The sequence below is a fragment of the Sarcophilus harrisii genome, chromosome 3 (genome assembly GCF_902635505.1).
Source record: "Sarcophilus harrisii chromosome 3, mSarHar1.11, whole genome shotgun sequence".
Lineage (NCBI taxonomy): Eukaryota > Metazoa > Chordata > Mammalia > Dasyuromorphia > Dasyuridae > Sarcophilus > Sarcophilus harrisii.
In genome coordinates this window covers 293,689,388-293,713,662 of record NC_045428.1, presented here as the reverse complement: position 1 = coordinate 293,713,662, position 24,275 = coordinate 293,689,388, and the positions used below count along the sequence as shown (strand labels likewise).

The following is a 24,275-nucleotide window of genomic DNA, read 5'->3' as shown; positions in this document are numbered from 1 at the left end:
AATTTCAGAATATAAAGTTCAACTTCAACTTCTCCTAGAAATGTATAATTTTCCTCTTTCTCTTCTTTCCAGATTCACAATATAAGATTTTATAATTATCAGTTTCTTTATATTTATTTCACTGATGAGGTTCTCAAACACACTAACCCAGAAAACATGTTAAGGAACCAATCCCTAGTCCCTAATTGAAAGAAGTGAACTTTAGCTAGCCAATTTAAAAGATATACTGTACCTTTCGATATCTTAAATGAAACTTTCAAATAATTAGCTTTTAAACAAAATAAAATTATGCTATTCAAAAAAACAGGCTTAAATGTAACATCTAAACACAAGGGTTGAAAATCTCAAAGGCTTTTTCTACTCCCAGTAGTTGCTTAAGTTGCTAACTTAGTCACTAAGAGAAGTAACATCGTACAAATATATTGCTACAGATCAATGTTTATTGTCTGTCCTCCCATGAGACCTTAGCTCACCTGGAATAAACTATTTCAACAGGGGAAAAGAGATATTGTCTTTGTTTTGCTTTTAAAAGAAAAAAGGGTGGTAAATTTTATTAACCAAATTAAATGAGGGCTGGAGGAGTTGGATGACTTTTTAATTACCTTCCAACTCTAGGACTATAATCCATGATTATATAATTGAAACCAAATTGTATAAGCTTTTAAACTTTACTAAAAAAAATTTCATTCAACTAACTAAACAATTCCTTGGTTGTTTCAGAATGATCCAAAAATTTTTTTAAAAAAGAAATCCTTCACTAATTATATGAGAAAATGTAAAAGAAAAAACTTGAAAGAAATATATTTCTGATTTTTGTGTAACACTAATACTGAAATTCAAAATCTAAACCTGCTTATCTCACTTTCTTTTTTATTATTATTATTACTATCATCTGTAGAGGTGGTTTTAAAAAATTTTATTATAGCTTTTTATTTACAAAACATATGCATGGGTAATTTTTCAACATTGACCTTGCAAAACCTTCTGTTCCAAATTTTCCCCTCCTTTCCCCCACTCCCTCCCCTAGATGGCAGGTAGTCCATACATTTTAAATATGTTAAAATATATGTTAAATCCAATATATGCATACAAATTTATACAGCTGTCTTGCTGCGCAAGAAAAATCTGATCAAGAAGGGAAAAAAAAACTGAGAAAGAAAACAAAATGCAAGCAAACAACAACAGGAAGAGTGAGAACGCTATGTTGTGTTCCACAATCAGTTCTCACAGTCCTCTGTCTGGGTGTAGATGGCTCTCTTCAACACTGAACAATTGGAACTGGTTGGAATTATCTCATTGTTTCAAAAAGAAGAATCATACTTTCATTTATTTTTAAATATTATTTTATTTTTCCAAATACATGCAAAGATAGTTTTCAAGATTCACCTTTGCAAAATTTTGTGTTCCAAATCTTTCTCCTTCCCCTAAAAATATGAAATGCTTCACAAATCTGCATTATCATCCTTGCACAGGGGCCATGCTAATTTTCTCTGTATTGTTCTAATTTTAGTATATGTACTGCCAAAGCAATCATTTCACATATCTAATCCCTGAATATGGCAGGGAAAAAAGAATAGGCATTAGCCTAAGATCTCCAAAATTTCCCTCCAAACAATCTTAAATAATGCCTCAAAACAAATTCCTGAGGAGCAAGTAAAAAAAAAAAAAAAAAAAAAAAGATAGAGTGAAACAATTTTCTAGCCCAAGACAACTTGGAAGGCTGACAGGAAAGGTCTGTCGTTTCAGAGTGAGAGTGGAGCACAGTCCAGGATAGACAATGCTGCAGCAGACCTAAAAAGGCAACTGAATGAGTTCAGGAGCTCCCAATCCACAGGTTTAAGGGGTTGGGGAACTGGTCAGAAGGAAATTATAGGGTGTAGCTGTTGCTTTGGTAGCACTGAGTGTAGAACTCACTTCCATTGCCTATACACTGATTCAGATTCCTGTCCTGGGTCACAGTCCCAAGGTGAGGAGGAGCAACAGTACACCATAATTTACAACTGCAGGGAAGTGGAGACCCTGGCTACAATTCCAAAGCAGAAGAGAATGTCTGTAGTCACCTACAGACCAGAGCATAGATCAGAAGAATAATAAACACACATATCTTTAGATCACACTATTTGGAAGAACTGAAAACTTACAGACCCCCAGAACTAGGTTTGAAAACAACTGCACAAGGGCCAGGAGATCATTATATACTTCACCAACAATACTATATGATGAGCAATTCTGATGGACCTGACCATCTTCAGCAATGAGATGAACAAAATCAGTTCCAATGGAGCAGTAATGAACTGAACCAGCTATACCCAGCGAAAGAACTCTGGGAGATGACCAAGAACCATTACATTGAATTCCCAATCCCTATATTTTTGTCTTCCTGCATTTTGGATTTCCTTCACAGGCTAATTGTACATTATTTCAGAGTCCGATTCTTTTTGTACAGCAAAATAATGGTTTGGTCATGTATACTTATTGTGTATCTAATTTATATTTTAATATATTTAACATCTACTGGTCATCCTGCCATCTAGGGGAGGGGGTGGGAGAAAGGAGGGGAAAAATTGGAACAAAAGGTTTGGCAATTGTCAATGCTGTAAAATTACCCATACATATAATTTGTAAATAAAAAGCTATTTAAAATTTTTAAAAAAAGAAAAAGAAAGAAAAAAGAAAACAACCGCACAAAAAAACCTGAAGCTTGGGTCAGTGACCCCTTTGTCCCAGGAGCAGAACCCAACTTTACCATAATGTTGAAAATCAAAAAATAAACTGGGAAAATGATCAAACAACAAAAAATAAACTGGTCATAGAAAGTTGTTATAGTGATAGGGAAGATCAAAATACAAATTCAAAAAAAGACAAAGTCAAAATTGCTACAGCCAAAATCTCAAAGAAAAATGTGAACTGGTCTCAGATCATTAAAAAAAGAATTTTGAAATAATTCAAAAGATATTTTAAAAGTCAAATAAGAAAGAGTGTTAAAGTTGAGTAAAGAAACGAGAGTAAAGCAAGAAAATCATGGAAAATAAGCCAACAATTTGATAAAGGAGGCACCAAAAATATTTTTTAAAATGATATCTTAATAAAAGCAAAACAGGCCAAATGGTAAAAGAGGCTCAAAAATTCACTAACATGAAGGACTTAACAAGTAGAGTTAACCACATGGGAAAGAAGATACAAAACTCATTTTAAAAAATAATTCCTTAAAAATTAGAATTGGGCAAGTGGAAGCTAATAAATCCATGAGACATCAAGAAATACTCAAATAAAATGAAAAGAATGAAAAAAAATTGAAAAAATATGAAATGCTTCAATGGAAAAATAATAGACCTGGAAAACAAATCAAAAAGAAGTAATTTCAAAATTAATGGTCTATCTGAAAATCATGATCAAAATAAAGGCTTGACATCATCTTTCAAGAAATTATCAAGGAAAATTGCCCTACTATTCTGGAACCAGAGGATAAAATGGATATCTGAAAATATCCAAAAACGAAAACACCTAGGAATATTATAGCCAAGTTCTAGATCTCCCCAAATCAAGAAGAAAACATTACAAGTACCTACAAAGAAAAATTCAACTATCACGGAACCACAGTCAGTATAACACAAGATTTAACAGTTTGTACATTAAAGGACTGAAGAACTTAGAATATAATATTCCGAAAAGCAAAGAAACTAGGATTATTTAATAAAATATAATATAACATATTATATTATCTATAATAATATAATAAAAATAATAACCAATAATTACTTATTCAGAAAAACTGAGTATAATTCTTCAGGGGAAAAGGTAGATATTTAATGAAATAGAGGACTTTCAAGAATTTATGATGAAAGGGCCAGAACGGAAGAGAAAGTTTGACTTTCAAATACAAGATTCAAAGATACATAAAAAGGTAAACAGGAAAGAGAAATCATAAGGGATTCAATAAGGTTAAAGTATTTACATTCCTACATGGAAAGATCATACTTGTAATGCTTATGAACTTCCTCTTTATTTAGGACAATTAGAAAAAGCATACATAAATAGCATGAGTGTGAGTTGAATATGATGGGATAGTGTCTTAAAAAATTAAATTAAGTTGTAAAAAAGAGGAATGCACTGGGAGAGGAGGAAAGACAGAGGTAGAATGGGATAAATTATCTCACATAAAAGAGGTACAGTACAAAAGGACTTTTATAATGAAGGGGAAGATGGAGAAAGTGAGGTGAAATGCTTGAACCTTGAAAATACTTTCATTGGAATTGGCTCAAAGAGGGAATAACATATACACTCAATTGGGTATAAAATTCTATCTTACCCTACAGGAAAGTAGGGAAAGGATAAGAGAAGAAGAAAATGCTAAGAAATGGGAGGGCAGATTGGGAGAGGTAAAAGTCAGATTCAAAACACTTTTGAGGATAGACAGAGGAAAGATATTAGAATAAATGAAGGAGAAATAGACTGGAGGAAAATATACAGTAACCAACTGAAAAAAAATTTACACCAAGTTTCTCTGATAAAGGCTTCCTAAGCCAAGAACTAAGTCAAATTTATAATAATAAAATCCACCCCGGTAATAAATAATTAAATGATATAAACAGGCAGTTTTCAGACCAAGTAATCAAAGCAATCTGTAGTCCTATGAAAGACTGCTCTAAATTACTATTGATTAGAGAAAAGCAAATTAAAACAGCTCTGGGGTAATGCCCCACATCTATTAGAATGACTAATATGATAGAAAAGGAAAATGACAAATGTTGGAGGGATTATGAGAAAATTGACACTAATGCACCATTAGTAGAGCTGAGAATTGATCCAACTATTCTGAAAAATAATTTGTAACAATGCCCAAAGGGCTAAAAAAAAAATCCCATACTTTCACCCAGAAATATAGACCATTACTAAATCTGTATCCCATAGATCTAATAATAATCTATAAAAAGCAAAAAGGAAAAGTACCCCAAAAATATTTATTTCAGCTCTTTTTATGGTGCCAAAGAATTGGAAATTAAGGGAATGTCCAGCAATTTGAGGATAGCTGAACAAGTTATGGTACAAGATTGTAATGGAATATTACTGTACTGTAACAAGTGATGAGCAGCAAAAAGTTATCAAACTATGCATACTCTTTGACCCCAAAGTGTTACTGGGCTTACATCCCAAAGAGATTTTAAAGGAGGGAAAGGGACCCATATGTGCAAAAATGTTTGTGACAGCCCTTTTTGTAGTGGTAAGAAACTGAAAATGAATGGCTGCCCATCAATTGGAGAAAGGCTGAATAAATTATGGTATATAAACGTTATGGAATATTATTGTTCAGTAAGAAACAATCAGATGATTTCAGAGAGGCCTGGAAAGACTTACATGAACTAATGCTAAGTGAAATGAGCAGGACCAGGAGATCATTGATACACAGCAACAAGAAGATTGTATACAATGATCAATTCTGATGGACGCGGTTCTCTTCAACAATGAGATGATTCAAACCAGTTCCAATTGTGGAGTGATGAAGAGAGCCATTTACACCCAGAAAGAGGACTATGGGAACTGAATGTGGATCACAACATCCCATTTTCACTCTTTCTGTTATTGTTTGCTTGCATTTTGTTTTCTTTCGCAGTTTTTTTTCCTTCCTTCTTGATCTGATTTTTCTTGTGCAGCAAGGTAACTGTATAAATATTTACACGTATATTGGATTTAACATATATATTTAACATGTATTGGACTACCACTCATCTAGAGAAGAGGATGGGGGAAGAAGGGGAAAATTTGGAACAGACGGGTCAATGTTGAAAAAATTACCCATGTATAAATGTTTTGTAAATAAAAAGCTATAAAAAAAGAAAGAAAAAGAAATAATGAGCAGGATGCTCTCAGAAAAGCCTGGAAAGAAATCACATAGACTGATGCAAAATGAAATGAGTAAAACCAGAAGAACATTGAACACAATAACAGAAATATTGCATAATGATCAATTGTGTGAATGATTCAGCTATTCTCTGCAAATAGAAGGATCCAAGACAATTCTAAAGAACTTTTGATGAAAAATACTATAAATCTCCAGAGAAAAAAATTGATGGTTTCTGAAAGCAGGTCAAAGCATATTTTTTTTAAATTTTATTTTTCTTGAGGTGACTTGTTTGTATTTTCTTTCATAGCATTGCTTTGTAATGTTTTGCATGACTATACATATATAACCTATATCAAATGCTTGCCTTTTCAATGAGCGGGAAGGAGAAGAAAGGAGGGAAAGAATTTAGAATTCAAAATTTAAAAAAAACAAATATTAAAAACTATTTTTACATGTAACTGGAGGGAAAATATATTAAAACAAAAACAAAAAAATCCAAAAGAACCTATATCTAATCCCTTATCAAGTCCTGACAATTCCATCTCTGTAACATCTCTCATATGTCTCCACTTTATTTCAGTTTGTGACCATCCTTTATTGTTTTTTTTACTACCTACTATCACAACTGCCTCCTCACATTCCCTACCTTCATTCTCTGCCCACTTTAGAGTGTTGCCAGAGTAATGTTTCAGGCAAAGATCTGATCATGTCAAACTCCTTTGCTCAAAAAAATCTTTACTAGTTTCTTACTGCCTACCTATGAAAATGTAAATTGCAAAGACTGATGGAAAATTATGTCAAAATTTTATTGCCCAGAATAGTTCATCAGTACTATACACCAATTTCATGATGGCATGCTTGCCCAGGATTCTAAATAATGGACAATACTCTTGCACTTTCCCAGTCACCAATGGAGTGAAAGAAAGCTGTGTGCTTGCTCCCATGCTTTTTTTTTTAGTATGACCATTTTCAGCCATGTTGTCAAATGCCTTCAATGAGAATGAGCACAGCATCAAGGTCAGCTAGTGCACTGATGATAAATTTTTTAACTTAAAAAAGTTATAAACTAAGCCTAGAGTGGAGGGAGTGTTGTTGGTGCATGATTTTTTGTTTACAAATGATTATGCAATAAATGCAGCCTGTGAAGCTGAGATGTAACAAAATAGGGATTGATTCTCTACTGTTTATGCTAATTTTAAAAACACAGGTGCTCCATCAGTCAGCACTACATCATCCATTATGTAAAACCATCAGATACAGAAAATGTAGAAGTTTTGAATGTGGAAGATAAGTTCACTTACCATGGCAGCATACTTTCCAGGGATGTACACACTGATAATGAGATTAATACACAGCTAGCTTAGCATTTAGGAGACTACAAAGGCAAGTGAGGGAAAGAAAAAGGATTAGACTCCCTACCAAACTGAAGGTTGACAAATCTGTTATTCTGACCTCATTGTTGTATTACTATGGACCCTGAACAGCCTACCAGTGCCATGCCAGGGAACTGAACTGCTTACATTTGAATTGTTTTAGGAAGATTCTGAAGATCATCTAGCAGGAGAAGGTAACAGACACTGAGGTTCTTTCTTGAACTAAACTACCAAGCATTCCAGCTCTACTGCAAAGTATGACTTTGATGAGAAGGCCATGTTGTCAATGCTAACTGTGCATTTGTCAAAAAAACTACTTTATAGAAAATTCACACAGGACAAGCACTCACATGGTGGTCAGAAAAGGCAATTCAAGGACACTTTCAAAGTCTCTCTGAAGAACTCTGGAATTGATTGTACAATATGGGAAACACTGACACAGGATCGCCCAGCATAGCATACCCTCTTCAAAGGTGTTGTGCTTCATGAGCAAAGCAGAATTGAAGTAGCTCCAAAGAAACTTGAGATGTGCAAATTTAGAGAACTGTTCACACATACTATTTGAGCCTGACCTGTGGTGGAGCATTCCAAACTTGTATTGGTCTGATCAAGCAGAGTCAGACACACTGTAACTTAATTTTGGTCCTCTTTAAGAATGAAGAACCACCACCATTGCCTATCATGTAAAATTAAAATTTTTCAGTCTGGCATTCAAGGCCCTCAACAATTTGGTACCATCCAATTTTCCCAGTGCTTCTCAGTGCTTCTTGCTTCCATGTGCCCCTCTTTGGGTTAGACAATTGGTTGATAGCCTTATCAGGACCGTTCCAACTCAAATCATGTGGAAAAAAATAAACTATTCTAACCAAATGGAATTATTCTCATTCTCCCCAAACACATTTTCACAGTTCCTTGGCTTTATTCACACTGCTTCCTATGCATAGAATGTACTCTTCATTTACTTTTGAATTCCTATTCCAGCTCAAATTCAGGTTGTGGCTCTTTTTATGTTATGTCTGCTTTTTTATTGTTTAGTATGCATGTTCTCCCTTGCTGTAAATGGTTGTTTCTTGTTGCTATCATCACTGCAACTGCTTCCAGCAGTTTCTTCTTTCTCCTCCCAACAGTAACTTGCTTTTCTTCTGCTACAGGGTAAGAAATAAAATATCTAAAATTATAATTAACATATGTAAATATGAGGAAATGGATTCTAAGAGGCTTTCCTAGGAGTAAATAACAAAGAACATCAACAGATAATTGTAATATCTACTTTAACTGATAAAGACCTTTACAAAGTTGTTTCAAGAGTTCCCAACGACATACCACACAAGAGTTTACTAAATAAGCAACCTCTGTGCAAGTGTTTCTGTCCAGCATGGTGGAGTAATGAAAAGACTTCACAATCAACAGACCACAACTTAGATTCTAGCTCCAACACTTCTAGTTATATGACCTTAGATAAATCATTTAACTCCTTGGAGCCTCAGTTTCCTATCAGTAAACTTCAGATGTTAATACTTGCACTACCTGCTCAGAAGCTGTAGGAAAAAAAAGTGTGAACCTCAAAATGCAACAATAAATGTGAATTTTGTCAAAGTAAAACAATAACAATGAATACAAAAATGGAGCAAAATGCTGCTACTCCAAAGACAAACAAACACAAGCATAATCACTGAAGGTATTATTACAACTGAGTGGCACCTAAGAAAAATATTGGTAAAATTAAATTATTATCCAACAAAAGGAATGTTTTCTTTTTCCTTCTCCCCCTTTTGCTCATTAAGTGTCTAACACAGAAAACAAATACAATCATCTTGATTAATTAACAATGTAGAAATTTCCCAACTAGCTGGCAGCCTAATATTGAAAAGTACCAGAGCACTACCGGAGAAATAGAATCTTACCATACGAGGACAGAGTAAAACAGATAAATTAATCTATTGATGTAACAAATACTTGTATTTAAATGGTGAAGAGACATTTCCAGGGGCAGCTAGGTGCTGCAGTGGATAGAGCACCAGCCCTGAAGTCAGGAGGACCTGAGTTCAAATCTGGCCTCAGATACTTAACATTTCCCAGCTGTGTGACCCTGGGCAAGTCACTCAGCCCCAATTGCCTCAGCAAAAACAAAAACAACAAAAAAAAGAAATACCTGTAGCTTCAAGTAAATGGCTACCTCAACCTACAGTTTTGTCTTAAAGGACTTTTTCACAATTCTAAAAGTGTTTAGTCATCTTCCCTTTAACAGGGAATGTTTTCTCAATCTGATGATAATCTCTCCCTTGAATGATCCTGCTTTCTCTACCTCTATGTCTCTTGTGAAATGTTTTATTTATCCATCCTAAGTTATTGCTAAATTCTGATTGGCTATGGCCTCTAAATGAGTATGAAAAGTTATAAAAAACAAATCTGTACCCTAGGAAGCTAAAGCTATTATTAAGAGCACTCTTCTTTAGTATGCTAAAAATTTCCATTTGATCTCCTATCATTCATTCACAGTTATCAGACTCCTGAGGACCAGTCTGCATCTCCCAAGAAATTCCCCAACAAAACAATGTGCCAGGCATTTGCTTCTTCCTTTCCATATTTTTTTTTCTTCTTGCTTAGTTCCAGTAGCAGCATCCACAGACACAGCTTAATCCTGCTGGCAGCCCTCAAAATTCAAGTTGTTATTACACATTTAAAAAAAAAAAAATTAGGCTGTACAGGTTGATTTCAGAAAGGCCTGAAGAGACTTACATGAAGTGATGCTAAGTGAAGTCAATAGAACCTACAAAACAATCCCAATAGACTTTGGACAGAAAATGCCATCTGCATCCAGAAAAAGAACTTTTTTGAGAGATTGAATATAAATCAACACATGCTATGTCTACTTTTTTTTCTCTTTTTTTATCTTTCCCATGGTTTTTCCTTTTTGTTCTGATTTTCCTTTCCCATATGATTCATAAAATAATGTGCATTAAAAATAAATAAATTTACTAGGAAAAAAAGAAATGGAATGTAAATCAAAAAAAGAGTACTATCAAGAGAACATTGCACACAGCAACAAGATTATGTGATGATCAACTGTAATGGACATGGATTTTTTCAACAATGAGGTGATTCAGGCCAATTCCAAAAGACTTGTGATAGAAAGTGCCATCCTCATCCAGAGAGAGGACTATGGGAACTGAATGTGCATCAGAACATAGTACTTTCACCTTTGTTGTTGTAGTTGTTCACTTTTCTTTTTTCCCCATTTTTTTTCTTTTTGATCTGATTTTTCTTGTGCAACATGATAAATGTGTATATATTTTGAAGAACTGCACCTATGTAACCTATATTGGATTACTTGCTGTCTTGGGGAGGGGAGAGATGGGAAGATAGAACACAAGGTTTTACAAGGGTGTATGTGGGCATGTATTTTGAAAAGTAAAAAGCTATTATTATTATTATTACTATTATTAAAAAATAAAAATACCACAAAAACTCACTATATATATATATATATTACACTATTTACAGCCTATATATATAGGCTGTAAATAGTGTAATGATGATCAACTGCAAAGAACTTAAGACACTTTAATCAATACAAGGATCCAAGAAAATTCCAAAGGACTCATAAAAAAGCTATCTTCATACAGAGAGAGAACTGATGCACTGAGAACAGGTTAAAGCATATTTTTTTCACTTAAATTGTCATGTTTTTGTTGTTGTTGTTGTTGTTGTTTTTGCAACGTGACTAATATGGAAATGTTTTAGATGACTTCAAATGAATAACTGGTATCATATTTCCTGTCTTGTCAATAGATGGGAGGAGAGCTGGAGGACAGAACTGGGAACTCAAAATTTTTTAAATCAATTTTAAAGTAAAATATAATTATAAAAAATTAAAATGAAATAAAGGCTATTAAAAGCATCAACAATTCCCAAGACAAGGGACAAAATAGTAAGCTAGTTATTCTAAAAACAAAAAATATAATTAAAAAGATAGTTGAGATGACTTTTAAGATCAGTGACTATTTTACATCATACTTATATATCTTAAAATTTTACCTCATAATTGGAAGCCTCATGGGGAAGGAAGAGTTAAGCTTACAGTCATTTAAAGGTTAAACATCATAATGATACTTCAATAAATTGAAGTTACAACTGTGCATAGATATGAACCAATCTTTACTTCTTAGTCCTATTCATATTATGAATATTTTCACTTTCTTAATCTTTCCAAATTATAAAATAAATCATATCATTAAGTATACATTACCCCTAAAAGACTATCTTTGACTCAATTCAACATTTATTAAGTGACTACAATGTACAAGGTACACCTCTAAGAAGCAGATACAAAAAAACAACAAAAAAAATTAACAGCAGCATAGAAATTAATTATTCACTGGAAGGACAAAAAGTAAAGCTGAAATACTTTAGCCACATAATGAGAAGACAGTACTCATTGGAAAAGACTCTGATGATGGGAAAGTTTGAAGGCAAAAGGAAAAGGGGATGGTAGAAGGTGATATGGATAGGTAGTATAATGGAAACAACAAATATAAGCTTGGATAGACTTCAGGTGATATGGATAGGTAGTATAATGGAAGCAACAAAGATAAGCTTGGACAGATTTTGGGAGACAATGAAAGATGGAAGGCCTGGCACATTTTGGCCCAGGGGGTCATGAAGAGTCAGAGACAACTGAAAAACTGAACAACAATGTTCCCTTTATTCTTTAACACACACAAAAAAAGTTTTCTTCATAATGACATATAATTTGTTTTGGCATAAGAAATGTGTTGAAACAGGTTTTTAACAGACTATTTTGCAACCACCAAAAATACTGGTAGAGAAAAGTAATGACTCCATTATAACAAAAAGTTATATGAATAGCAATCATGTTTTATTCCGGCCCACAAAATAGGGAAGGATTTCAATGTACCTGACCAACAGACTATATTCTCATTTTACCCCTGAGAAAGAAACCAGAGGCACTTCTAGGTTATGTATTTTCATCAGTGTCATACAAATAGAATCTGAAACGCCTAATCCCAAGTTTATTTTTTATGTTATAAAGTTACACATTCTTTTTTAGGAAATCTTTTAAAATCAAAAGAACTATTTAAAATAAGTTTCTTACTAATATTACAGAGAAATAGAGTTTGTATATAAATTTCATTTCTGGTATATGCAGAAAATGACAGCATATCAAGATTACTGGTCTGTGGTATATAGTTTCCTTGGGAGGAAATTTAAGCAGATGATTTCCCATAACATCAAAGAAGACAACAGCACAGTCTAGTGGCCAAAGAATAATAGTAAAGATTATCATTCTGAGAACTATCTTGGCAACCACATACAATTTACTTTAAAACCTAAGTATAAAATTAAGGCACCATATCCACAGAGGAATATTAAATAAACTTCTGTCTAAAGATAACAAATTATGAAAAAACTAATAATAAGATGGAGAAAAACCTGCTGAGTTACCCAAAAGCTCCAGTCAGTGCTCCGATTGTATAAATTAGTGCCTTGTTTCTTAATTGCCGTTATACTATTTTCTTCTACAGCTGGACTGAGTTTTTCTTCCACATCTTCCAGTAGCTCACTGATAAAGACAGTATCTTCTTGTATCGTCTGTGAACAGGAACCAAAAATAAGTACTTAATGTAATGTAGCAAAAGTAAAATAAAATAAAATAAAATAAAGTTAATTTCATGTTAGTGTTAAAAAACAAAATAATCAATTTCCAAAAACGAGTTGCTTTCAGAAGGACACCATCACACTGCTAATGTAGAAATTTGCTTTACTTGATATATATTTGTTATGAGGATTTGTTATTTTTTTTTCAGTTGCTTGTTGGAGGGTGGTAGGTAGGAGAAAAGACAGATTTTGGTTAATTGAAAACAATTAATTTAAAAAGAATACCATATCTTTATTCTTAAGAATTAAAAGCAATATCATTGTTGTACTTATTCTATTTACCTATGATGATAAAATACAAAATTTAAAACATTATAATAAAAAACAACAAAGGTATTACCAAAATAAAACAAAAATACAGTTGTTTAAGAATTGCTTCTCTTTTCCTTCAAGATTAAGAACAGAAGGGATTAATTTTTAGACCATGTGCTGCTATGTGCCCTAGCCCCAGAAATTCTGTCCATTTATAGTATACAAAAGCAAGGGTTCTGGCACTACCACCACTCTTTATCTACTTTCCCACCAGAATACAGAATACAGAATATTTGCTGCTGTCCTTTGAAAAGAATAAACTGAAGTAGAGTCAGTAACACATTAAATTAGAAAACCTATTATTAAAATCTGTATATTTAAATTTCTATTATGCTTTTTATTTAAGCATCATAAATTCTAGTGCTCATCCACTATTAGAGAATAAGGCCCTTCACATAAGTGAATGCTCTTGATTAACTTAAAACTTGAAGATACTTACCTTCAAACAACATTTGTATTTCAAACATTTTTATGATACTCTTAAAACAGGTAACTACTGAAGCCAAATTATCACTCTTTGCCGATGACATGATGGTATACTTAGAGAACCCCAGAGATTCTGCTAAAAAGTTATTAGAAATAATCCACAACTTTAGCAAAGTTGCTGGTTATAAAATAAACCCACATAAGTCATCAGCATTCTTATATATCACTAACAAAATCCAACAGTCAGAGTTACAAAGAGAAATTCCATTTAAAGTAACTACTGATAATATAAAATATTTAGGAATCTATCTGCCAAGGGAAAATCAGAAACTTTATGAGCAAAATTACAGACCACTTTTCACACAAATTAAGTCTGATCTAACCAATTGGAAAAATATTAAATGCTCTTGGATAGTGAGCAAATATAATAAAGATGACAATATTACCTAAACTAATCTATTTATTTAGCGCTATACCAATCAGACTCCAAAAACTATTTTAATGACCTAGAAAAATAACAACAAAGTTCATATGGAAAAACAAAAGGTCAAGAATTTCAAGGGAATTAATGAAAAAAATCAAATAATGGTGGCTTAGCTGTACCAGATCTAAAATTATATTATAGAGCAGCAGTTACCAAAACTATTTTGTATTGGCTAAGGAATAGATTAGTTGATCAGTGGAATAGATTAGGTTCAAGGGACAAAACAGTCAACAAATATAGCAACCTAGTCTTTGACAAACCCAAAGATCCCAGCTTTTGGGATAAGAACTTACTGTTTGATAAAATTGCTGGGAAAATTGGAAACTAATATGGCAGAAACTAGGCATTGATCCATACTTACGCATGTACACCAAGATAAGGTCAAAATGGGTTCATGACCTAGGCATAAAGAATGAAATTATTAATAAATTAGAGGAACATAGGATAGTTTACCTCTCAGACCTGTGGAAGGGAAGGTCTTTATGACCAAAGCAGAACTAGAGATCATTACTGATCACAAAATAGAAAATTTCGATTATACCAAACTGAAAAGTTTTTGTACAAACAAAACTAATGCAGACAAGATTAGAAGGAAGCAATAAACTGGGAAAATATTTTTACAGTCAAAGGTTCTGATAAAGGCCTCATTTCCAAAATATATAGAGAATTAACTCTAATTTATAAAAAATCAAGCCATTCTCAATTGAAAAATGGTCAAAGGATATGAACAGACAATTCTCAGATGAAGAAATTGGAACTATTTCTAGTCATATGAAAAGATGCTCCAAGTCATTATTAATCAGAGAAATGCAAATTAAGACAACTCTAAGATACCACTACACACCTGTCAGATTGGCTAAGATGACAGGAAAAATAATGATGATTGTTGGAGGGATGCGGGAAAACTGGGACATTGATGCATTGTTGGTGGAGTTGTGAACAAATCCAACCATTTTGAGAAGTAGTTTGGAACTATGCTCAAAAAGTTATCAAACTGTGCATACCCTTTGATCCAGCAGTGTTACTACTAGGATTATATCCCAAAGAGATTATAAAGAAGGGAAAGGGACCTGTATGTGCACGAATGTTTGTGGCAGCCCTTTTTGTAATGGCTAGAAACTGGAAACTGAATGGATGTCCATCAGTTGGAGAATGGCTGAATAAGTTGTGGTATATGAAAATTATGGAATATTACTGTTCTGTAAGAAATGACCAACAGGATGATTTCAGAAAGGCCTGGAGAGACTTACACGAACTGATGCTGAGTGAAATGAGCAGGACCAGGAGATCGTTATATACTTCAACAACGGTACTGGATGATGACCAGTTCTGATGGATCAGGCCATCCTTGGCAACGAGATCAACCAAATCATTTCTAATGGAGCAGTAATGAACTGAACTAGCTATGCCAGAAAAACAACTCTGGGAGATGACTAAAAACCATTACATTAAATTCCCAATCCCTATATTTATGCAACATGCATTTTTGATTTCCTTCACAAGCTAATTGTACAATAATTCAGAGTCTGGTTCTTTTTGTACAGCAAAATAATGTTTTGGTCATGTATACTTATTGTGTATCTAAGTTATATTTTAATATATTTAACATCTACAGGTCATCCTGCCATCTAGGGGAGTGGGGGGGGGGTAAGAGGTGAAGAATTGGAACAAGAGGTTTGGCAATTGTTAATGCTGTAAAGTTACCCATGTATATATCCTATAAATAAAAGGCTATTAAATAAATAAAAAAAATAATAAAAATAAAGTGATAGTGACCATTAAAAAAAAAAAAACAAAAAACAGGTAACTACTCCCCACCATTTTTAAGAAAAGATGCTAAGTATCATGTAAACTATTCTTAGTATCAAAATTCATCACTATGAGCATCAGCTCATAATACTCATATTTATATGATTTTGCACAATACACAAATTTCATATTTCCTCACAATTCTAAGGGGTTGTTGTTCAGTCATGTTCAATTCTTTGTGCCCTCAATGAATTATAGCACTCTAAGCCCTTCTGTCCTTCACTATCTCATTAAGTCTGTCTATGCTTATATTTATTGCTTCCAATGATACCATCTCTTATCTTTTCCCATCCTTTTCTCCTTTTGCCAATAGATGGCTTTTTCCATCCCAAGCCTATTGGAATTGTCTTGGATCACTATATTGCAGAAAAGAGTTAAGTCTGTTATACTAGATTATCACACAATTTTGCTGTTATTATTTACAATGTTCTCCTGCTTCTGCTTACTTCATTCAGCATCAGTTCATTTAAATCTTTGCAGGCTTTTCTGAAATCAACCTGTACATGTTTTCTTATAGAACAAATGCCATCCACATCGACATAGGGAACTATGGCGACTGAATGAGGATCAAAGCATTCCTTTTTGTATTGTTTTTTCTTTCTCATGGTTTTTCTCTTTTGTTTTAATTTTTCTTTCATAACGTGACTAATATGGAAAAAATGTTTAAAATGATTGTATGTATATAACCTATTTCAGTTTGCTTGCTATCTTGGGGACAGAAAAGGGAGGAGGGAGGAAAGAGAAAGAGAAAAAAAATTAGAATTTAATCTTACAAGTGAGAATGTTGAAAATTATCTTTATATATAATTGGAAAAAATAAAATACTATTAAGTAAAAACATTAAAGTACATAACAAGTTGAATACTTTAGGTTCAAAGCAGTCCTGTTTATCTGCATCTTACCCTGAACTTTCTATTCTCTTCTGTGAATTTTAAAAATGTTTCAATTATTTTTTTTCCTTTTCTTCTCTTTTTGGCATCACTAAAACTAGTCACTTCATTTCCCAACTCCCCCCTTTCAACTTCACATTAAAAAAAAACAAAAACACAAGCTTTCCTGTATATTGAACAAACAAAATGAATTGTACCACATTGGCCATGTCTGAAAATGTAAGCTTTCTTCTGCACCTCTAATCCACTGCCTCACTGTCAAGGAAGGATGATATTTCACTATTGGTATTCTGGGATTGTGGTCAGATTGTATTGCTCTTAATTCTTGAGTCATTCAAAATTGTTTTCTTTAAAAAATACAAATTGTTGTCATACATATTGTTCTGGTTTTGTCCATTTCATTCTAAATTAATTTATATAAGTCTTTCTATATTTCTATGAAGCTGTTCATTTCATAAATATTCTAGCTGATTCACATATCATAATTTGTCCAGTAATTTCCCAAGTGATTGGCAGATACTTTGTTTCAATTTCTTTGTTACAACTAAAAATATTATTATGGAAAATTTTGTACATTTTTGCTTTGTACATCTTTTACTTTCTTTGACCTCTTAGAGTAAATCCCTAGCAATGGCATCATTAAGTTAAAGCAAGTAATAATTAATAATAATAGTTACCATTTATATAAAGCCTATTATGTTTCAGTTATACATGGTTTAGTAAAATTTAGAGTATAGTTCTAAATTGCTTTTCAAAATGGCTGGAGCAATTCATATCATTTTAGTGTTCCCACAACCCCTCCAACAACTGACATTTTTTTCTGTTGTGATTTTTGTCAATCTGATGAATAAGATTGAGTTCTTTTAATCTGATAGTAGCATTTTTTTCATATGGTTCTTGATAGCTATCTTTCTTCTTTTGAGAAGTGCTCAAATATATTATGAAATGTATTATTTTGTCTAGTTATGTATTACACCATTTCACTATTAAGAAATGCTTTCTGTTCTTATATAAAAGTTTATAAATACAAAAATATTTCAATTTTCATTTTATCTCCGGTCATACTTTTGCTATCCTTTGATCAAGAACTCTTCCTTGATCCATAAAGGATAATATAGAAAGGTATTGTCTTTCCTGTTCCTCTAACTTATTTATGACATGATCCTTTAGATCCAGGTCAAATATCCATGGAACTTACTGTGGTATAATATGTGAGATTTTAAACTAATGCTCATTTCTGTCAGAACACTTTCCAGCCTGTCTAAGACTTTTTGTTAGTGAGCCTAATCTGAGGCTTAACAAAAATTATGCTACTATGCTCTTTTGCTCCAAGATATGCCTATTCCATTCTATTAACAAACTCTGCTGTTTTTTTAAAACAGTACCAGTTTTAATAATTACTGCTTCATAGTTTAAGATTTGGCAGTGGTAGGCCTGTTTACTTTCTAATTGTTTTCATCATTTCCCTTGAGTTTCAAGATCGTTTGTTCTTTCAAATGAAGTATATTATTTTTTCTAGTTATGTAAAACAACCTTTTGATGGTATGATTAGTATATAATTGAATTTGTAAATGGATTTAGATAATGTTATTATTGGCATGGTAAAATTATAAGTAACTAACTTCTCTCCAATTATCTAAGTCTGATTTATTTCTATCAAGATTGTTTTGTAATTGTATTCTTTTTTTTAACTCCTATGTGTCTTGGAAAGTAGAGTCCCAAACATACTATTTTTAATGAAATTGGTTTTCTATTTATTGTTGTTGGGGAGGTTTTGGATTTTGGTTTTTGTTTGTTCTTTAGGTTTTTTTTGTAAATAAATATAAGGTATATTCAATATACCTTATTTAATTATTTAATCTAGCATTTCTAGAACTATAAATAATAAGGCCAAGAATAAACAACCTTATTCCATCTTTTATCTTATTGGAGAGACCTTTTTCTCTACTTTAGCTAATTCCTGGTTTTGGATAGGTCACTACTTACCATATTAAGGAATAATTCATTATTCTTATGTTTTGGGAAATGAGTTTGTTTATTTTGAGAGGAGGCCTCTCTATTTCAGCTCCAAGCTAAAGGTGCAGCAGCCACATATTGCTTTAATCTCATTATTGATCAACACAAAGGTTTTGGTTGGCAGCATTTCCAATCTGAGACGGTTTACCTCATCTTACATATCCTTATAGTCATTCCCAGAGAATGGTGAAATCAAATTGGTGCCAAACTTAGTGCAGACCCTTGGCTGTATTCCCATTGTAGTTCAAAAATCTAAACTTAAGCAATCAATACATCCAATTCTTCTGAAGCTATGTAATGTTTTTAATAGAAATAAGTGTTACAAAACCAGCAGTAAGCATCATATGTAATGGGGACAAACTGCCACCATTCCCAATAATATCAGGAGTGAAACAAGGTTGCCCACTATCACCATTACTATTTAATATTGTATTAGAAATGCTAGCTATGGCAATAAAAGCTGAGAAAGATATTAAAGGAATAAGAATAGGCAATGAGGAAACCAAATTATCACTCTTTGCTGATGATATGATGGTATACTTAGAGAACCCCAGAGATTCTACAAAAAAGTTATTAGAAATAATCCACAATTTTAGCAAAGTTGCTGGTTATAAAATAAGCCCACATAAGTCATCAGCATTCTTATATATCACTAACAAAATCCAACAGTCAGAGTTACAAAGAGAAATCCCATTTAAAGTAACTATTGATAGTATAAAATATTTAGGAATCTATCTGCCAAGGGAAAATCAGAAACTTTATGAGCAAAACTACAAAACACTTGCCACACAAATTAAGTCTGATCTAACTAACTGGAAAAATATCAAATGCTCTTGGATTGGGCGAGCAAATATAATAAAGATGACAATACTATCTAAACTAATGTATTTATTTAGCGGTATACCAATCAGACTTCCCAAAAACTATTTTGATGACCTAGAAAAAATAACAACAAAGTTCATATGGAAAAACAAAAGATCAAGAATTTCAAGGGAATTAATGAAAAAAAATCAAATGAAGGTGGCCTAGCTGTACCAGATCTAAAATTATATTATAAGGCAGCAGTTACTAAAACTATCTGGTATTGGCTAAGAAATAGACTAGTTGATCAATGGAATAGGTTAGGTTCAAAGGACAAAACAGCCAATAACTTTAATTATCTAGTGTTTGACAAACCCAAAGACCCCAGTTTTGGGATAAGAATGCATTATTTGACAAAAATTGCTGGGAAAATTGGAAATTAGTATGGCAGAAACTAGGCATTGACCCACACTTAACACCGTACACCAAGATAAGGTCAAAATGGGTTCATGATCTAGGCATAAAGAATGAGATCATAAATAAATTGGAAGAGCATAGGATAGTTTACCTCTCAGACCTGTGGAAGAGGAAGGAATTTATGACCAAAGAAGAACTAGAGATCACTATTGACTACAAAATTGAAAATTTTGATTATATCAAATTGAAAAGTTTTTGTACAAACAAAACTAATGCAGGCAAGATTAGAAGGGAAACAATAAACTGGGAAAACATTTTTACAGTCAAAGGTTCTGATAAAGGACTCATTTCCAAAATATATAGAGAATTGACTCTAATTTATAAGAAATCAAGCCATTCTCCAATTGATAAATGGTCAAAGGATATGAACAGACAATTTTCAGATGATGAAATTAAAACTATTACTACTCATATGAAAGAGTGTTCCAAATCACTATTGATCAGAGAAATGCAAATTAAGACAACTCTGAGATACCACTATACACCTGTCAGATTGGCCAGAATGACAGGGAAAGATAATGCAGAATGTTGGAGGGGATGTGGGAAAACAGGGACACTGATACATTGTTGGTGGAATTGTGAACACATCCAGCCATTCTGGAGAGCAATTTGGAACTATGCCCAAAAAGTTATCAAACTGTGCATACCCTTTGATCCAGCAGTGTCTCTACTGGGCTTATACCCCAAAGAGATACTAAAAAAGGGAAAGGGACCTGTATGTGCCAAAATGTTTGTGGCAGCCCTGTTTGTAGTGGCCAGAAGCTGGAAAATGAATGGATGCCCATCAATTGGAGAATGGTTGAGTAAATTGTGGTATATGAATGTTATGGAATATTATTGTTCTGTAAGAAATGACCAGCAGGACGAATACAGAGAGGATTGGCGAGACTTACATGAACTGATGCTGAGCGAAATGAGCAGAACCAGGAAATCATTATATACCTCAACAACGATACTGTATGAGGATGTATTCTGATGGAAGTGGATTTCTTCAACAAAGACAAGATCTAACTTAGTTTCAATTGATCAAGGATGGACAGAAGCAGCTACACCCAAAGAAAGAACACTAGGAAATGAATGTAAACTGCTTGCATTTTTGTTCTTCTTCCCACATTATTTATACCTTCTAAATCCAATTCTCCCTGAGCCACAAGAAAACTGTTTGGTTCTGCACATATATATTGTATCCAAGATCTACTGTAATCTATTTAACATGTATAGGACTGCTTGCCATCTTGGGGAGAGGGTGAAGGGAGGGAGGGGAAAAATCGGAACAGAAGTGAGTGCAAGGGATAATGTTGTAAAAAATTATGCTGGCATGGGTTCTGTCAATAAAAAGTTATTTAATAAAAATAAATAAATGAAAAAGAAAGAAGTGTTACATATTGTGAAGTTTTTTCTGCATCTACTGATACAATTATAAAACCAATTATTCTTTATTACCAATATGGTCTATCATGTTTACAGTTTTTCTAACACTAAACCAACCCTGAATTCCTAGAATAAATCTAATCTGGTCATAACTTATAATTATAAATACATTGCTAATGTATTTATTATACTGATACATTGCTGCTGTCTTTTTCTATTTAAAAAAAATTATATAACTATTCATTAGAGATATTATTCTAATGTTTTCTTTCTCTGCTTTTCTTTCCTTGCTTAGATTATAAAAACATATTTGCTATAAGAAAAAATTTGATAGGCTCTTTCTTTTTCTATTTTTGCAAACAACTTATATAATTCTTGAACTAGTTGTTCTTTATAAGTTTTATAGGATTTACCTATAAATCCATCTAGTCTAATGTATTTTCTTTAGGAAGTCATTTATATCTCAAATTTTTTTTTTCCTGAGAATGGACTATTTAAATTCACTATTTCTTATCCTATCAATCTGAGTATTTTACATTTTGAAAGATATTCATTCATTTCAGTCAACATCTTTGACAATGAGAATTCATTGATATTGGGGAAAAAAAAGGATGACCACTGAGGAAAAAAAAAAACCATCAGATGTAGCAATTAGCATGATCACTAGCAACACTGGAGAGAGTAGTTTCAGTTAAGTAATGGGATCATAGACTAGGGTGAAAGAGAAAAGGAAGTGGAAGCAATATATTTAGGTAGTTTTTTTCTAGAAGTCTAATTGAGAAAGAAACAAGAGATATAGGAAGATAGGTTAAAGGGATTGTGGAGTCTATTGGAAGTTTTTAAGCGTATTAGAGACTTGGGAACATTAGTAAGCAGTTGGGAAAGAACAAGTAGAAAAGAGTGAAGAGTAGAAAGAAGGAAAGAGGATGGTTAAGGGAGTAATCTACTGGAGAAGAGAAGAGGGGATGGGATCAAGGGCACATTAATGTTCTTTTTCTCATTTGTAAAATGAGGGAGTTGGACTAGATAATCTTCCAGATACCTTCCAGCTCTAAATGCAGATCTAAACGATTCAGTGATCCATTCAATGCCTCCAATTTCTCACCTCCCATTCATTTTTCAAACCTTTGCAATTTGGCTTCCAATTAAAGTGGCTCTCTTTGGATTACCAACGGCGTTTTAAAATAATATCCAATATTATTTTCATCATTCTACTAGCTCCACTACAAATAAATCAAAGGGTAAAGAAGAAGATATCTTTCACAGTTATAGATTGGGGAGGGGAGGGAACAAACAAAGGATAGAAAAGGATGAAAGAAGATAGACAACTTTGATAATATAAAAACTCTAAATAATCTAAAGATAATATAAAAACATTGATAATATAAAAACTCAGATTGCTAAACAAGGCCAAGGTAAAAAAGAAAGTGCACTGATATACTGCAGATAAAACTACAAATTGACATTTTCTAAGGACAGCCAAAAAGTCATCAAATTGTGGAATTCCTTTGACTTAGAAATGAATGAAAGAATGAAATGAATAAATGAATGGAAATGCATTTATTAAGTGCTTACTATAAGCAAAGCACTGGGATACAAAAAGAAAATCAAGCTAGTTCCTACTCTCAAGCAACTCATTCTAAATATGAAAGGTTTTAGCTAAGTCAGATGAAAAGGTCAAAGCAAATGGTAATGACTATTCTTTAATGTCATTTCCACTGATAAAAATTTCTGATGTTAAATCATTTAAACAGTGCCAACGACTTTGATAACAAGAATTTTCTTTTCTGGATCTTCATCAGTTGTAATAGAAATTTAAATAATAGATTCATATCCTATTAAGATCAAAGAAAGAAAAGGATTCACATATACAAAAAGTAAAGCAAAGAGCTAGAAACTAATGAATGTGCCCATTTAACTGGGAAGTGGTTGAACAAATTATGTTATATGAAGGTATTGAAATATTATTGCTTTGTAAGAAACAATAAAAGAAGCTGTGCTGGGCAGAAGAGGCAAGGTCTAGGAGGCACATGGGTTAGTCAAAGATGATGGGTTTCTCTAGGTTGCTTAATCCTAGCAAGTAGAAGTAAGAGCAGCGATAATGAAGAGGACTACTGAGATATTGGGTACAAGGATCAGGCACCTTTGACAACGAAAGTTCATTAGTGATTGGGGGGAGGGGGAAAGGATGAAACTTTAAGAAACCTTTCACTTCAAGATATGCTTCACTGGTTGAAGAAACTCTAAATTATGGAATGTGTGAAATCCAATTTTAATTTTAGCTGGATTCTTCTTACATATTATGCTAATGTTGCTAATGTGGAGTAGTGTGTGACTATCTTCTTGGACAGAGAGACTAATGTAACATTTCATAAAGACCAATATACTATTTGATAGCTGCATGTACTTTACATGCTTCAGAGGATCAGATTTTAAAGACGGTACAACTGTTACTTTCAAGAAAATCTAATCCAAATGTTACTTGCAGAAAATGTATGACCATGTATGCAGCTTTAGAAGGCCATCCCTTAGGTTGTTGTTCTCCTTGTTGCTCATGGAGCAGAAATAAATACTCAAGATGAAAATGGCTATATATCTTTAATGAGGGCAGCTCATCAAGATGATACAAGTCCAGATTTGAAGTTGCTTGAACTAATAAAACAGTACAAACCACAAATGGAAAGAAACTAAAAAGACTGCTAAAGGAAATAAACATTCAGAGCTTTTTTTTATTATGAATCTATTGCAAGGAAAGCTGCAGAGAGGAAGCTACATATAGACTTTTAACAATGTAT

General features: G+C 32.9%; 1 protein-coding gene and 1 non-coding gene across 3 annotated transcripts in view; both read right to left on the bottom strand.

The window, feature by feature from the left end:
• Positions 1-24,275, bottom strand: part of GRAMD1C (GRAM domain containing 1C) — a 155,580-nt gene that overhangs the window by 106,357 nt on the left and 24,948 nt on the right. For both annotated transcript variants that reach the window (XM_031959681.1, XM_031959680.1), the window contains exon 2: positions 12,682-12,828. In XM_031959681.1, the coding sequence (XP_031815541.1) occupies positions 12,682-12,828 (147 nt within the window). The remainder of the gene's footprint in view (positions 1-12,681; positions 12,829-24,275) is intronic.
• LOC111720254 lies at positions 1,427-1,530 on the bottom strand. Its single transcript, XR_002770019.1, has one exon. It is a non-coding gene; the product is annotated as a U6 spliceosomal RNA (small nuclear RNA).